The sequence below is a fragment of the Lineus longissimus genome, chromosome 10 (genome assembly GCF_910592395.1).
Source record: "Lineus longissimus chromosome 10, tnLinLong1.2, whole genome shotgun sequence".
In the NCBI taxonomy this organism is placed as follows: Eukaryota; Metazoa; Nemertea; class Pilidiophora; order Heteronemertea; family Lineidae; genus Lineus; species Lineus longissimus.
In genome coordinates, this window is record NC_088317.1 from 15065024 (window position 1) to 15083112 (window position 18089).

Sequence of the window (18089 nt, forward strand, 5' to 3'; positions counted from 1 at the left end):
GGCGTTAGGTCGCATGCTTTTCTTTCCTGGTGACACTATAAAGCAAAATAGTTGCAACCCCGTAAATGCGCTATAAGTCCAATAATAAGTGACGGTGACCCGTTATAAATGTTTCGCCAGCTTCGCTTTTTTGCCGCTACGCGGCGCGTTGGGCCCTTGCGTCCAGAAGTATTAAGGTAGCAGGAAGGGGTGGGCGTTTGTGGTTTCTGAGTGTGAGGGGGTATAGTGGTGTATGTTGACTGTGCTCTAAGAGAGACTGGCATGCTCAGCTCAAGGTAATCTTTCGCAGTGTTTCTTCGGCCCAGATACATTGTGGTGGAAAACGTCCAGGTCTAGTACAATGAACGCCTGGCTTGCGCCAGACTAATAAGTGAAGACTCTGTGACGTAGGCAAATACTTTTTACAATTAAAAATGCTCTCAAAAGACGATAAGGAATGATTATTTATTAACATTTCCTGAACTATATACCTTCTAATTATCACTTTACATAAATAGGTTGGCGTTAGGTCGCGTGCTTTTCTTTCCTGGTGACAACATACAGCAAAATAGTTACAACCACACAATCGCGCTAAAGTCCATAATAAGGCCAAGGTGACCCGTTATAAATGTTTCGCCAGCTTCGCTCTTTTGCCGCTACGTGGCGCGTTGGGTCCTTGCGTTTGAAACTTAAAATTAGAAAATGTCTCCCTGGAACAGTGTCCAGTCTTAGTGTATTCTGACTGATTATGGTGTATGGTTTTATACAGGGAATGACCGTCAATAGCTCAGAAATAAAAGCGCATGATAGAATCCTTTCTTCTGACATTCTATCCATGGACATTTCACCGGCATAGAATCCGTGGGAAGCTCTATCGTAGAATACTTTTAAAACTGTTCCACCGGGTGCGGTAGCAAAATCTGTCCTTGGATAGAGTGTCCCCCGGAGTGGCCTTGAGTGTAACAGATCTATTGGAGGTCTTTAAAAGTCTCTATAGAATCATAACTTAATCTGTCACCATGACAAGATCAGACTGCTAAGATCAAGGATCACGATCACTTCAGGAAATAACCCCCTCCAATCATTCTATCACGAGCTGCTCAAAACCCCACATGGCACGATGAAAATATAACGAAGAATAATTCTAATTCTATGCCGCATCAATTTTGGAACTGGCTGTATACTGCGGTCTCGGCGAGATCTCGCTCGATCACGAGACTAAAACGAGACTAGACGCCATTCACAATACGAAAGTTTCTGGTGATATTTTCTCATGAAAATAGTGAACGATTGGAGTCTTTGTGGGCCAAAGTGTGGCCGTGAGGAGGAATGAATGCCTCTTTCAAATGTCAATAAACCGCTTCTGCAGGAGCAGCAGAAAAAAGAAGGAAGTTCTCATCACAAAAAACGCCGTCTAAGTGGGTCTCCCAGCACGAGCCCTGGCTCAAATTTTCACAGTGAAAACAGTAAAAGACTCAAGGTTGACACAATGACAGATCCCCATAGAAGGGCTAATTTCTCGGCCCTTACTGGCCCTAGCAATGGACTGAATAGGAATCTGTCCCCTCTTAACAATAAGCCCACTCCAGCAAAAAAGCTTGTGATAAAAAATTTCAAAGGTAAGATTTTGTGAGGTGTGCAAAATTTCATCTCGTCTCGTCTGAGTTTCGCTCCATCAAGGCCAAGGGGCAATGCAGCAAGATTGCTAAGAAAGTAGTGCTGCAGTGAAGGACCCTTGTGTGAGAACGATGGTCGGAAACTAGTTGTTTTTTCAGTTGGAAAGTGCATACTGCCAGCACAACTGAGGCCAAGGGGTTTAAACACAGATAGGCCGCTGAATCAGGTTTAGTTACTAGAAGAGGGAGCAAGAAATCCAGAGAGGTCTCGAATAGGCCTAGGCCTAGGCCTATATGATGTGAATTCCTTCATAGACATCTAACTATGTTTTAACCCCTTACTGTTGACCCTTGATTCAGTGGCTGTGGTTTAAAAATCTGTCTGTGTTTGGTCTTTCTCATCCCTTTTTACATCATCATCTCTTTTTTTACTGTTTCAGAAAAGCCGAAATTGCCTGACAACTATGGTGAAGAAGCTTGGGCAAAGTTAAAGGAAACAGTGGAAGCCATCCACAATAGGGTGTCGATAAAGTCGAGTTTAGAGGAGCTGTATCAGGTAACTTATTTCATAAAGACAAGAATTCCTGGCAGTAAAGTTTCAAAAGTCAGTTATCTCAAAATTGTCATCTCAAGTAATATTCCTAATATATAAGAGTAAGAGTAAGGATGCATATGCTTGGGTGCAGCCAATTCATCAGTAAATTCTCTAATCTTCCCATTGACTTCTTTCTTTCCAGGCTGTTGAGAATATGTGTTCACATAAAATGTCCGCCAATCTCTACGACCAGTTGAAGGTCGTCTGTGAGAAACATGTCAAGTCAAATACGCACCAGTTTCTTGGATATCCTTTTACTATAAATACTAGTTCTAGCAATCAACCGATTTTAGTTTTACAGTGTTATTATCCACGGAGCCATTTGTCAGGGCATCCCACCCTACCTTGGAAGAGCCACTCTACCAAGCTCTAGAATTTTGTTAAGGGTTTCTATGGGGCCACCCAACCATAAATTGCTGGCTAACCTACCTCTCGGCATGTGAAGCACACTGGCAAAACTTCTTGAATATCAGGGGTACCCTCCTTCCTGGAGAACTCTATTTTGGTGTGTAGATCTGCTACTTATAAGGTTAAATTATGATACACTTCAATTGCAATGTTACATACTATACACTGTGCCTCGAGTCATTTTCGCACCAGCAGTGATGATGTTTCGATCGAGAAACAGATGGCATGATTGAGTTGCACACCACGTTGGATTCGACTGAATGAAGCTATGACTGAAGAGAGTTTTCAGAATGTTTTGTCATGTTTGTTAGGACAACTTGGTAAATTCTTGGCCTGATAGATTTGAAATGAACACCACGCTTTTGGCTGCATCGTAGGGTGGCGCTTTGGTTGCACTGTGGGGTGGCGCTCAAATTTGGCCCCAAAGCGCTTCACATTAAAAAAACTCTGCCCTCTCGGTCTTAATTTTAGTATGTACAGAGGCCCGCCAGTGCGGTGTTGGTCTTAAGCATTTTTAATGATGAGAAAATTCAACTTACAATTGTTCCTGACATGATTGTTTCTACCGAGTTCTAAAACATTTATGGTTGAACATTCCCTGAATATTAAGACTTTCTGGTATTTGGTTTTGTAATTGCCATTTTATTTCTGATGAATATTTTTACATTTTTGCCATTGTTCTCTGGGGCTGTTTGTGCCATTTTAGTTTTTCAAAAAGGCAATTTCTTGTATTTGTTTTCCTTAACTCTGTTTACTGAGACGGTCGACCATGAGCAGTATCTGAAGCTGCTAGCCACATATTGGAAAGATCACTGTCGTCAAATGGTAAGTCCAACAACTGTCATGTTATTGTCGAAAATGAACAAACATTTTGAGCCATGTTGTCCTGATTATAATATCCTGAGTGACTGTAATCAAGACGGAATAAAAAACAGTTTCCAGCGTGAAGGAAGAAATTTCAAGTTCACCAAGGCAAAGAGGAAGTAGTGTTTCAACGAAAGAGTTTTAGCATGGCGCATCATCCTGGCATTTTTCAATTTCTCCTTTTACCCTTCTCTTCCACAAGTGGCTTACGCATTTCCATCTAAAAAGGGCTCTGAACCCTGCCTTTCTCAGGCTGTGCCCTTCTCTGCCCTGCCTTTTTGGATTCTTAGATGAAATGCCAGGAACTCCACCAAGGAATTTGTTATCCTGAATTTCGATCCCTGAGCATGTAAACAGCAAATGGGCAATGTGTGTGACACCATATATACCACTTCATTTGATATACAGTAGAACCTCCCGTAGCAGTCACCTCTAATAAGAACACCCTCTCTATTGAGGATACTAATTTTGGTCCCAAATTGGCTGTTGCCATTCAATTTGACCTCTCTAATCAGGACACCTCTCTATAGTATTAAGGACAGTACCGAGGGTGTCCTTAATAGAGAGGTTCTACTATATTTTAATATCTTCCAGATCAATGTTTTATCTGCTGCACAAATATTTGCATATTACAAATGTATTTCATCCACTCCTTCAATTCATTTCAGTTGATGATTCGAAGTATATTCCTTGTCCTGGACCGGACATATGTTCTGCAGAACTCCTCCATTGCATCCCTCTGGTAAGTCTCCTGTGGCCTTCGTGATTTGTGACTTAGACTTGATCAGTTTGGCTAGCTTTTTTCTCTTGGGGAGCAAAAGCCTCTCTGGGTGGGCAAAACACTCTTCTTGAATTTTTTGGCCAAAATCACAGTCAAAACACGTTTTTTTTGTGACTTCTGGGGTCACTCCCCTCCTAGTTACACCCCTACGAACGATGCAGGCCTTCTACTGCAGTGAAGTCAAATACTTTCAATGCGTCTCCCTTGCTATCTCACTTTTCTCTCTCCTTCCATCACCAGGGACATGAGTTTAGATTTGTTCCGAATCCACATCATCAGTAACAAGGTGGTGCAGACGCGGGCTGTGGACGGCATGCTGGTCCTGATCGAGAGAGAGCGCAATGGTGACATGGTCGACAGACAATTGCTGAAGAGTCTACTACGAATGTTGTCAGATTTGCAGGTCAGTTTTTTTTCTGAAATGTACTTTAAAACCTCAAGACTCCTTTCTACTGTAGCCGTCCAATTTTTATGCGAGTTTCATTGTTGCACATTTTGCAAGCAATCACAATTTACAAAAAATGAAAGTTGATTTGATTGAAATTTGTGATCTGTTAAAATAAATTGTGATTTGAAATAAAAAAATTAAGAAGTATTCTTGATTTTCTGAATAGGTGTGAAAATTTGGCGGTTCACAGTGCTCAAAATTGCACATATCTCTATGTACACGCCTCGTGATGAGTTGCTCTAGTTGGTTTGCTTGCTTGTTCAATATGAATGCAAGTGAGTTAAATGAACAATTCAAGATAACGTAAGTGCTGACGGGGTATGGGAGTACATGTGTGAAGTCCTCTCCCAAGAGATTGATGTCTAATCGTGGTTACTACGACATATGTGTTTGGTCAGGTGACACTGATGTAGTAATTTACAGAATAACAAATAATTTTTTTGACAACTGCAAATCCATCAGAAACATTTCCCCTGTCAGACCCAGTTGATACTTTCTGTTAGGATCTGTGTACTGACCAAGGAAAGGCCATTTGCACTTGTTAAGCCCAAATGTGTGGAGATAAAAGTAACTTGATTTGAAGACAAACTTAACAAAACCCTGATGATGCAAGTGGATGTTCTCTCCAATACTCAAACTTTAACATAGTTCTTGAGCAACTGGCCCTTTAAACGAGAAACTTGCTGTTTCTTTCATTTGTATCTGTTTAATTTTGAGTTTGTGTTTGAAAGTGTCATTATAGATGAACTTGTCCAAATCTTCAATATCTTTCCTTTTAGGTGCCTTGACCAGCACCCTTGCCTTGCTGCAGGCTAACGACTGCAGCGTCCTCCTATTCCCCCTTGCATCTCCGTTGGCCTTGGGTCTAATTTGCAGTTGAAATTGTTGACTTTCTTTCCAGATCTACCAAGAAGCATTTGAACAGAAGTTTCTGTTGGCCACAGACCGTCTTTATGCCGCTGAGGGCCAGAGGCTTATGCAAGAGAGAGATGTGAGTATACTTTAAAGGGTGTCAAATTTCACCATATAATGTTTTAGCTGTTTTTGACAAATGACTACGTCACTTTCTCATAAATCGGTAAGGTTTCGAAATGCACATTTTCTAGAAATTGATGGTTTAATCCCGCCCGGACGGCTCGCTTCGATGCCGTTTTCGTTGATGACGTCACAACATGAACATTTTCGCGGTCGCGATGGTTTACATTCAGCGATTTTATAATAAATCTAATCAAAAATGGAAAATTTGAGCTTTACATTTGTGATCAACAATTAAAAACGGACGTATTTCCGCAAAGTTGTAAATCACATCATAGTATCACTTTAAGGTTCGATCGGTCTTCTTCTGCATTCAACCTGCCTTTTAACTACATGTATAACTTCCGTCCTCTTGCAGAGAACTGTTGACAAACAATAGGTCTGACGCCACAACCAACCAAAGTGATTTGTGTCGGCTGCTCTCTCTTTGGTTAAGTTTAAATAAACCTGTTCATATGGAGAAGTATTTAGAAAATATTTTGAAATTTTCAGGTGCCAGAATACCTTGCACATGTTGATAAAAGATTGAATGAAGAGTCTGAGAGGTTGCTACACTACCTAGACCAGACTACCAAGTGAGTAGAGTGTAGACTGACTAATAATAACTCACACAACGTAGTGAGTGTAATGGTTACGTATGTATACACTGTATGTCAAGTGTAAACAAAATTCATATATCCATCATGTCCATTGAATCTGAAAAAATTTGTGCAGACCATGACAATTCTGGTTCCGGTACAGTTTGTCGCATTCCATATGGGCCGCGTGTTGGCCGATCCTGCATTCATGACACACCGCACCCACAGTTACGACGTCGGACGTGAATCCCATTGTTTCCTTCCTCGTGACGCAATTATTTCATGACGTCATGAGTCATTGACCATTCACACAAGTAGATTTATTCACACCGGTGCCACTGAAGTGCGGGTGTGGGACATCATGTATTTAAAAATCGTCTGCTTGGTAGGACATACAGTTGTGTGAGTTCACTGGAGCTTGCTCTTTACATATTATCTGTTATTGACGAACTTTCCGAATTACTTGTAGCTGATGCATATGCCTTGGCAAGCAAATGACACAAAGTGGAACATGAGTAGATTGTAATGGGCTCCTCCTCACTGATTGAAGATGGAGTTTTGGGCCAGTGAGCCTGATTGGCGCTCGGGCAGTAATGAGTAGACCAGCAGCCCAGGGCCGTCTGGGTAGTTGAACTGGGTACCAATATGGTAGTGGAATTACAGAGAGGGTCACCTGGGAGGTCCAGATTCGGTAGTCTGGGAGGGACCCCAGTACTTGCTGCGACATGCAGCAAATGCTCACATGAGGGGAGAAGTGTTGCAGGAGTGTATGAAATGTGTGATCATATCTCTAAGACCAAAATCTGGTTGAATTTTAGGTATTTCTTCAATCTGTCATTCTCCGTTTTAATATTTTCCTCCATTTTTAGGAAACCCCTTATATCATGTGTTGAGAAACAGTTACTGGAGCAACATCTCTCAGCGTTGTTACAAAAAGGTAAGCCTAGAGACTTTGGCTGCACTTCTGTGAGAATTGTCATCCCAAACTTCATTTCACATCACAGGTATAAAAAATCTTGCCTTGAGAAAAAAACTTGTGTATGAAAAAAGATGTTGAAGTATTTGGTATCGCCTTCCAATTCCATCAAAAATTCCAAATACAGTGGAACCTCCCTTAGTAGACACCTCTCTATTAAGGACAACTTCTCTATTAAAGACACTAGTTTTGGTCCCAAATTGGTTGTTTCCATTCAATTTGACCTCTCTAATTAGGTCACCTCTCTATTAAGGACAGCACTTGTCAGTTCCAAGGGTGTCCTTAATAGAGAGGTTTTACTGTACCTTTCTTGTTGATAAGAGGATGTTTTAAGAGTGTCAAACCAAGTCTTCAGAGGCCTATTTTATGATCTGCAATTTGTAAAACCTTTACACCCCCACTTTTCTTTGTGGACTTGTCTAATGCAGTCTAAACAGGGAAAATGGGGGGAAAAGCTTAAAAAGACATTCAATCCTTGGATGAGTGTCTACCATCATTATTGATGATTTATAAACTTCGTTTTAATTTTTTTTCAAGGTCTCGATCAACTCCTGGATGAAAATCGGATAGAGGATCTTTGCCTAATGTATCAGCTGTTCTCGCGTGTGAAAGATGGTCTCAAAGAATTGTGCACAGCATTTGCTCAATTCATCAAGGTAAACATGCAGTAGAACCTCTCTATTAACTCTTTCCCTACTCACCCGGTACATACTGGGTCCTGCGTAATACTGGCCCGCAGTAATGCGGACTGCTAAATAGTCCCCAAGTTCTGTCGTTCAAAAACAGTCCCTACAAAAGTCTCTGGTTGGTGTATACACCTGAATAAAATGAGATGGCAGCACTGCACTCAACTCAATGCACACCTAGTCCCTAAGATTGGGTATTATTTTACAATGAAACTTTTCCAAAGCCAACTTGGGATCTAGGCTGCCCGGTCAATATCGTTTGCGGGCAAGGGGTAAGGTTCATTATGAAAACCCTGCGGTAGTGAAAGGATAAAGGGCACTTTCGGGACTGACAAGTAAGGAATCTGACCCTACAAAGTTTGTTCTGTGAAGGCAGTATGATCTTGGTCGTGTTGTGAAATATTCTGACTGATTATTGTCATTTCATAGAATTGTCATTGATTCTGTTGTCACCTTTTCAGAAAACTGGTCGAATGATTGTGATAAACCTTGAAAACAATGTAGACAAGGACAGAGATATGGTGCAGTTGTTATTAGGTGAGGAAAATGTGTGAGATCTTTCAAATCCTGATTTCCCTACTTGAAGGGCTTACATGTGTGTAACAGAGGAAAAACATCAAGGTCCAACCGGAGATTGAACCCGGGACCTCTCGCTGATAAGGCCATCACTCTACCGACTGAGCTAAAGGGAATTTCCCCTCTAGCCAGGGCTAGTAGGAATGATGCCACCACTACATGTTGAGCACACATGCCGGCTCCTGTAACTTCTCAATTGTTTCTTTGTAGATTTCAAAGACAAAATCGACAACATTATATGCACGTGTTTTGCCAAGAACGACAAGTTTAAAAATGCGGTGAAAGAGGCATTTGAGCACTTCATAAATCAACGCCAGAATAAACCTGCTGAGCTCATCGCAAAATATGTCGATTCCAAGTTACGGGCTGGCAATAAGGTTAGTCTGCTAAAACATTAGATTAGGAGCAGAGCATTATAAACTATTGGAGGACTGTATTTGCTCTATAATTGATATCAAGAACTGATAAGAATCGTCTTCATGAAATGTTTGGAAAATATTAGGTGTTTTGAATTATCATGTAGGAGGAAACCAGATACCCAGAATTTCGCCGTCTCCATCACATGAGGTTGACTTGATATGATATTGTGCCTAAGACATCAGAGGTAACAACTAATGATGTTAATTCTGAACATCGGACTTACATGTACCGCTGCACAATTGTGGCGAACTGGCTCCGAGAATGAACTTTGCCGTTTATGCTCTGATGAGAGTTAGCGTAATTCTACAATTTTTGGTTTGCTGATCCACATTTTACCTACATAGACTTGGTCACATCATCACAATTCAGAGTAGAGAGGTGTCCGTCCCAGAGAGGTTTTGGTTACAGGAAATGACTTCGAAAAAATCTTAGCTAAACGGACATGTCAGTAATGTGGCAGTGTCTGCCTTGGAGAGGGCCCGCAAGGGTGGTTCTACTGGCGTACTGTACTATCCAAACATGAAAAATTTAACATTCTCTATATTTCAGGAGGCAACCGAGGAAGAACTAGAAAAATTATTGGACAAAATTATGGTCTTGTTTAGATTTATACACGGTGAGTGTCCGACTGCGTTCGTTTTTCAATTGCTTGGTCTGTTTTGGAGTTGGAGGCCTTCAAACTTGGCCTTTTTCACCACATGTCACCCTCTAACACCATTATGGGCCACCTTGAACCGCTGGCCACCTTGAATCGCTGTGATGACATTTGCACAATAAGGGGACAGGTTAGTCCTGTTTTGAATGCATCCCCCCCCTAATTTGATTAATTTCTGGCCAGCCTACAGCATTTCTTGCAAATGATGTTGTAATTTTGACACTAAATCTAACCTTTGTACCTGTTTTAGGTAAGGATGTGTTCGAGGCGTTCTACAAGAAAGATCTTGCCAAGCGGCTGCTGGTGGGGAAGAGTGCCTCGGTCGATGCTGAAAAATCTATGCTGTCCAAGCTTAAGCAGGGTGAGTACTACCATCAGTGTCCACTTCTGCTGTTTGGAGGATTTCTATTTTTTTCCCAAGTGAACGTTGCTAGAGATTGCCAAAGTCACGTTGCCAAGGCCACGTTGCCAAAGCCAGTTTCTAATTTCATAGTGCATCCATAAAAATAGGAGTGATTTATTTCTTTTCTCTCCTCGCAGAATGTGGTGGAGGCTTCACGAGTAAACTGGAAGGAATGTTCAAGGACATGGAGTTATCAAAAGACATTATGCTTGCCTTCAAACAGGTATGGTTTTTTTTCCTATCTATTTCCAGTGCACTACATCCTACCATCTTACGTTCATCAAAACGTCATCAGGTGGATTCCCATAGATCTGCCGTATCTTCCCAATTGCCTGTTAGGAGAACAAGAATGGTGATAGCTGAGCCGTTTGTGGACGATCAATTAGAGTCCTTTAGTGCCAATATGCCACCTCATGCCTTTCATGTTATGACCCCAAAACCTAGTTTCTGTTTCGTGTACCAAGAATTTTGGTTATTGCATGTACAGTAGAACCTCCCTTAGCGAACACCTCTCTATTAAGGACACTAGTTTTGGTCCCAAATTGGATGTTTCCATTCAATTTGACCTCTCTAATCAGGACACCTCTCTATTAAGGACAGCACTTGTCAGTCCTGAGGGTGTCCTTATTAGAGAGGTTCTACTGTACATGCAAGATCTTGCTGAATTTACAACATTTTCTCCCTCCACAGTATATGAACAACCTACACGCGCCGGGTAGCATCGATCTGACAGTGAATATTCTCACGATGGGATACTGGCCAACGTACGTCCCCATGGAGACTCACCTTCCGCAAGAAATGGTGCAATTCCAGGAAATATTTAAGAAATTCTACCTTGGCAAACACAGCGGCCGGAAACTACAGTGGCAGTCGACACTAGGACATTGTGTTTTGAAAGCGGTGTTTCCGGGCGGAAGAAGAGAATTACAAGTGTCGCTCTTCCAGACTTTGTGCCTCTTATTGTTCAATGATGGAGATAATTTTACATTTGAGGAAATTAAGACGGCTACAGCTATCGGTAAGTGATAAAGGGAGTACAGTGGAACCTCCCTTAGCGGACACCTCTCTAAAAAGGACACCCTCTCCAAAAAGGACACTAGATTGGGTCCCTCATTGGTTTTGTTTCCATTTAGTCAGGACACCTCTCTTTTATGGACAGCACTTGTCAGTTCCAAGGGTGTCCTCAATAGAGAGGTTTTACTATCATAGCAACTCTGCGTTGCCATAGACCGAAGTGTACTCTGTTTGGCTTTTCAAATTCAAAGTTGTTCAGGTACACTCGGTTGAAGAGTATCCTTTCAGCACTTATGGTCTTTGGCGGCGATCGTTTTGAAAATGACCAAGGGACCATCTGACATAATCTTTGAATACTAATCCATGTTTGATTGGGGTATTAAACGGTTGTGATTTCGCAAGATAGATGGCAAGGATCGCATCACTTCGAGCCGTCGATCTGACATCCCTTAAAAGAGGGGATAAAGTGCCATTTGTCAGGGCATCCCACCCTATACCTTTTGTAATGAATTTTGTCGAGGGTTTCTATAAGGCTGCCATACCTTAAGTTGCTTGCCACCTTGTGTTGGACACTGGTGAACCTTCTTGAATATCAAGGGTACCCCCTCCCACCTTGAGAAAACCCTGTGGAGGGTTCACATTAACCGCTGCGTAAGATATATCCAACTGTCACCTGAGACTGAATACTGAGAATGAGAGACACACAAGTAAACCACTTAATTGCTATTTCAGAGGATGGGGAGCTGAGGAGGACGCTGCAGTCATTAGCCTGCGGCAAGGCAAGGGTGCTGGTCAAGGAACCTAAAAGCAAAGATATCGAAGATTCGGACAAGTTCATCTATAACGACACTTTCAAACACAAACTTTTCCGCATCAAAATCAATCAGATACAAATGAAAGAAACGGTAAGTTTCTCATTTAAAGGACCAGTTGCTCGATAACTATGCTAAAGGACCAGTTGAGTAATTAGCAGCAATATAACATGGTTACCTTTCACACTGCCGTGGGTAGTTTCCATCAGTGATAAGGACAGGAAACGTTTATCAAAATCCATGGAACTTTTCGCAGGTATCTTATTTTCGTCGTACGCAGTAGTTAGTTGGTCACCAGGACTACAATATTTAAAAGATCTTTCAAAGAGTTATAAAATGGCTATTTGTTTAAATCTTTTAAATTTTTATCGGTGTATGAACTCGCATGTGTTGTTCATTTCATTTTACAGCAAGAAGAACAACAGAACACGACCGAGCGCGTGTTCCAGGACCGACAGTACCAAGTTGATGCCGCCATCGTCAGGATCATGAAAACGCGAAAGACGCTGAGTCATAATCTCCTAATTACTGAACTCTACAACCAGCTCAAGTTCCCTGTCAAGGTATGTCAGGAAATATAGGGGGTCAATCATTTCAAACAGCGCTCCCTTCCTTCAAAGACGTGATGAAGTTCTAATTCAACTTGTGCATTCGGATCTGGGCATCTTGGGGGACACGATAGTTGAAGTTTCACATTAAAAGTAGCTGTAATAAGTGAAAAGCTTTTGTCGTTGATGCTTGCTTTAGGATTTTTTGCTCTATCACGCCGCCAAAGCAGAGATATGGTGTTTGAAATCAGTCCATAGCAGGCCGAGCAGCTCTAGATCCAAATGTATGCATCAGTTAAATACTACCATATTAAGGAATGCCATGGGAGAGCCATATTTTTGCAAGGAAACCATTGAGGGACTCGGAATTCAGGAATACGAGAAGACTTGGCACCAAATGCCCGGAGTTCAGGATTTTGATTCTCCGGGGTGATGAATATACTGACCCATTATCTGTTTCCTTTCAGCCGTCTGATTTAAAGAAGAGGATCGAGAGTCTGATCGATCGAGATTACATGCAACGAGATAAGGAGACACCGAATCAGTATCATTACGTTGCATGAGGGTGGCTGAATGTAGTCATCACCGAGGTAGCACCCTGTTTTGACTCCCACTCTCACTTCAATCTTGAGGCTAAATTATAACCGCCTGGTGAATTCTTCAATTGTTGAACGTTTGATATTGAGTCATCACCTGTATTTGCACAAGAATAACACCAATTGGACTTCGTGATTTCTTTCCTTATGACTGGTCCCACCAGGAATTCAAAAAGTTCTTGTGCATGTACAGGTAGTTTATCAATATGAAAGTAGGTTTGTCTCTTCAAATTGAATTGAAGATGTCACTAGACCAAATTCCAGAGGACTAATCAACTATACTCTCAAGGTTAAAGTCGGAGTTGGAGTGGTAAAAGTTGTGCGATCTCTCAAATAACCTATCACACGTGGCTCATCTTTGGTGTTTCTTGCACATTCCCGTTAGCTCAGGGCAGCAATAAGCCTTTCTAGGACTGCTTAGGGAATATCACTGTAGTTGCCCAACCGGGAGGAACCAGGGATGATTTCTGGTCATTTATACGCTTCTTATTGTGAGCTGTGAACTGGGTAATTTTTGGTGTCCACGGGAAATAACACCGCATTGGTGGGTCTTTTGGAATTGAAAAGATGATAGCACGGATGATAGCGGCCGTGAAGGAACTTATACAATATGTGCTGGTGTTATATTCATGGAAGTGTGCCGATAAAAGATGCATAGGTTAAAAAGCTAAAAAAAACCCGAAATTTAAAACAAAAAATTGTCCTGACACAGTGTACCATGATACACGAAATAATGCAGTGATGCTGTAAATGATTGCAGCAACGAAATAAAGTCACGATTTCCAGATAAGAAAAATTGATAGCCAGACTGAAAATCAGGGCCAGGGGTACTATGTAACACCGAAAAATCCCAGCTGCAGGGAAAGGCTGAAGTGCCGAGTGTCATATAATGAATCCGGTTGACTTGTTTGGCTCTGTCTGACCCTTGACAGAGAACTTTGTTTTAGATTTACCAAATCTTTGCACATCCAAAGGGTGTAAAAACTTATAAGTACGCCTGTGGATTGATTTGATATACACCTGTACATTAGAGCTAGAGTCGTTCTTTCCTTTTCCTAAATCTCGGAGATTAATTCTTCTCCAAATCGCTTTATATGTCTGTGTTTGCCAGTTACAAAATCCTAATGTACATGTACATAGAATACAGTCAGTGAATTCACTTTTGAAGGTCATCACGAAGCATATTTTTTCAAGTGAGTGGTGGAAAAAATGTTTTCCGCACTTGCTGGTACAGGCCTAAAATGACATCTGCAGAGAAAGGGGTTATTTATAGCACTGTTGAAATATTCCATACATGCTCTAAAGTGATATGAGAATCATCTGATGATTATGTAAAATTATGGATTCCGGTTTTTCAGTAAGTTATTGATTCAGTTATTAATTTTAGTTCACCCCATGTTATACACGATTTTAAAACAAATGTTGGAACTACTTTGGAATATTTCTTCCACAACTGATTTTGGATTGTATAATTTCTACTGATCTGCACTTAGAAATGTACCACTGTTTGAATGTACATAAATAAATAACAACTATAAAGGGTAGATTTACTACACTGAATGCGATTGCGACAACGCATGTTGCAAAGCTTTGTCATTTCATGCAGCACTGCACCTTGGAGGAATTATACAAGTATAATTCCTCCAAGACTGCACCAAAACAATTCAAACAGTTTTGCATTACAGGCAGCTTGCACTGGATGATGTACATAACAGTGCATGATTTCTTCTTTGCAGGATGATGTACATGACACTGCATAGAAGAAAACATGCACTGTTATGTGCATCATCTGCCGTGCAGTGCAACTTGCACTGGATGATGTACATGACACTGCATAGAAGAAATCATGCACTGTTAATATGTACATCATCTCCCGTGCAGTGCAACTTGCACTGAATGATGTACATGACACTGCATGGAAGAAATCATGCACTGTTATGTACATCATCTGCCGTGCAGTGCACTTGTACTGGATGATGTACATGACACTGCATAGAAGAAATCATGCACTGTTATGTACATCATCTACCATGCAGTGCAACTTGCACTGGATGATGTACATGACACTGCAAAGAAGAAATCATGCACTGTTATGTACATCATCTGCCGTGCAGTGCACTTGCACGGGATGATGTACATGACACTGCATAGAAGAAATCACGCAATGTTATGTATATCATCTACCGTGCAGTGCAACTTGCACTGGATGATGTACATGACACTGCATAGAAGAAATCATGCACTGTTATATACATCATCTACAGTGTGAGCTGCCTATGTATTGCATGTGTGGTGAAAATTCATGCAAAATTGGGTCAAATCACATTCATTGAAAACCTGCCCTGGGAGTGCATGGAATCTTGGTACATGTAAATTATTCATGAAAAAAGGGGAGTGAACCTTGGTTTTATTTATATCCCTATTTATATCCCTGGGCAGGAGTAAGGGGGTCCAATTGATGGTCTCCAGGGGAGTAAAGTGCACAGTTCAAGAACTAGTCTAGTTTGAATCAGTGATAAAAATATTAGTCGTACAAGTGTGAAGAAAGCTGATTTGCCATTAGAGAGTAGACACCTATCAGCTACTTCATGAACTTATATCTGGCCCACCTGCTCTTTCCTATGGTCTCCCTTTAAATCAAGATTCACTACTCGGCCCAGCTTCAGATGTTGTCTAATGAACTGATCTAATCTTTTGACAATGTAATTTGTTTCAGAGTCGTCTTTGGTCAAAAACAACAAAGCAGCCATTTTGAAATACTGTAAAGTCCTTTATTTTAGCCACCTTGTCGGCAAAACATTTTTAGCTTTGTGTCCACTTATTTCCGTGAATGGGTACATTTTCCAATGATAAATTATTAATTTGTTCGTCATCAACTCACGAAAATATCAGGCTTGCAATAATAAAGGGATTTACAGTAATGCTTGATGATCTTTGGGTTGTCCATAAATGAATTAGTGAATTTAATGCCTTTAATGAATTTCTTTACCTCTGATTTTATTTTTTAATTGGGGGGTGATATAAACCTCTTAAGTAGTGTTCAAATTTTGAAATGATGCTGGAAAATGAAATAGTGCTCTGCTCTCATGATCTAATAATCGTAGGCTTCCCAGCTATCAGAAAAAGTTCTGCTTTGCGTGATGGAGACATGACGTCAAATTTGTCCGAGTCTTGTCCCTTTGGCCGTCTTGACAGATTTTATGAGCTATTTTTATCTCCATCCTGAGTGTGGAGGGCTATTGAGTACAGAGCAAGAATATACATAAACAAAAACTCCGAAGCATGGGGGGGGATATCAGGTGTCAGGCACCATTTAAACATGCCAACTTTGCCACCCTTAAAGAATATCCCCCAAATGACAAATATACGGTACTATCAAAAAGTGGTTCCATGATAATCAAAGGAATAGAAATTCTATTTTGAAATCAAATGTTCTCTATTTTAGCCGCAGATGTGGCAAAGTTAGCATGTTTTCTACGGGATATGGCACCGTTTGGTTGGGTTTCAATGATTCAGATGTTTTCTGCTGAACTGGTGCTGTTATCTGCCATATGTTCTTTTAGTTGAGTACTTCAGTATAATGTCCATTGATGTATGTTGGCATCCCAGTAAGGAATATTTTAGTCCCTGTGCAAAACTTTGCAGCTTGTAGCATATTTCTAAACATTCTCAGTCCCTTCCCCCTTGTCCCTGCCAACAGACATAATCGACGACCTTGACCTTGACCGGGTTACTATGGTGACCTTGACCTGGGTTACTGTGGGATATGATGTAGATATTTTGCATAAAAAGCAGACAAATGTGTGCTTACTTGTAACTATTATTGTGACTAATGTACATGAGTTTAAATCAATAAAGTCCCAACCATCAAGTGAGTTATTCTCAAAATTAGTGTTGTCTATTTTTGCACAAAAGTGTACCACTTGCATTTAGATCTGACTGGAATAAACATGTCCACACAATGGCAATGCCAAACAATGCCATTTCACCCTGTGTACAAAGCGTACAATGCTATACTTGCCAGAAGATGGGTCCATTATTACAGACTTCTAATGTCACAGGCTGTGAAATGTCAAGAGCAGATGTGAAGTCGTGCGTCAGAAAAGCAATGGGAACATATATATCAGTTGGTGCTATTTCAAGACAGTATCAGTTCTCTGCCTCATTCCAGGTGGCAGCACTCGTCATTACTAAAGCAATGTCTTTACAGGAATGAGCTTAGTGATACTTGCGACATAGACATTGGATGATATGAATAAAGACTAGCAAATGCTTTTATCTAAATCTCCATGTACATTTACACTAGGCCTTCCTGTACAAAACCAGAGTAAAAGCATTTGCTAGTCTTTATTCATATCACCCAGTGTCACAGCCACGTTTTTGATCATGGGCATGTCACAACCATAGTTCTTGATTAACACAGACATGCCACTGTTGTGTTTCATGATTAAAGTGGACCATGTCACAACCATAACTTGAGGCAGAATTGTCACAACCATGGTTCTTGGTTATGAAATGGTCCGGGGACCATGTGCTCACCTCGAGTAATGTAATGCATGTCATTTGCAGTTGATATGGGGAGAACAGTTTCTGGCTTAGTTTCACCAGTTTTGATTCCATTGAATAAAATTATTCTTCTTGGCTCAATGGCACAAGAGAAAATTACCGGTACCATCTAAGTATAGACTTTTGGTTATAAAGTTGACTGAATTTCAGGGTTATTGAGGAGTGTACATTGTCACATGGAAATTGGTTGACATCTGTTCAACAGTTTAGGAGTAATAGGACTTCGTTGGATTTTCAGGATGGCGGCCTGGCGGCCATATATGTCATGGGATTTGACTGAAAATTAGGGATATTGATAAGAGTACATGGGTTCATAATCACATGAAGTTTCGTTGCAATCCGATCATTAGTTTCGGAGTAATAGGACTTTGTTTAATTTTCAAGATGGCCGCCTGGCGGCCATATTGGTCGATGGATTTGACTGAAAATTAGGGACGATGTAGAGAGTACATAGATTTACAATCACATGAAATTTGGTTTCAATCCGACTTTGTTTAATTTTCAAGATGGCCGCCTGGCGGCCATATTTGAAG

At 40.9% G+C, this 18089-nt stretch overlaps 1 protein-coding gene across 1 annotated transcript; it reads left to right on the forward strand.

The window, feature by feature from the left end:
- The first annotated feature begins 1218 nt into the window (after positions 1–1218).
- LOC135494550 (cullin-4A-like) lies at positions 1219–14403 on the forward strand. Its single transcript, XM_064782639.1, has 19 exons — positions 1219–1598; positions 2036–2151; positions 2333–2436; positions 3354–3423; positions 4131–4204; positions 4484–4646; positions 5593–5682; positions 6219–6301; positions 7174–7241; positions 7818–7936; positions 8428–8503; positions 8753–8919; positions 9512–9578; positions 9868–9978; positions 10158–10243; positions 10711–11038; positions 11767–11939; positions 12257–12409; positions 12862–14403. The coding sequence occupies exons 1-19, from the start codon at positions 1313–1315 to the stop codon at positions 12955–12957; spliced, it is 2430 nt and encodes an 809-aa protein (XP_064638709.1). The 5' UTR covers positions 1219–1312; the 3' UTR covers positions 12958–14403.
- The last annotated feature ends 3686 nt before the right edge of the window (positions 14404–18089 follow it).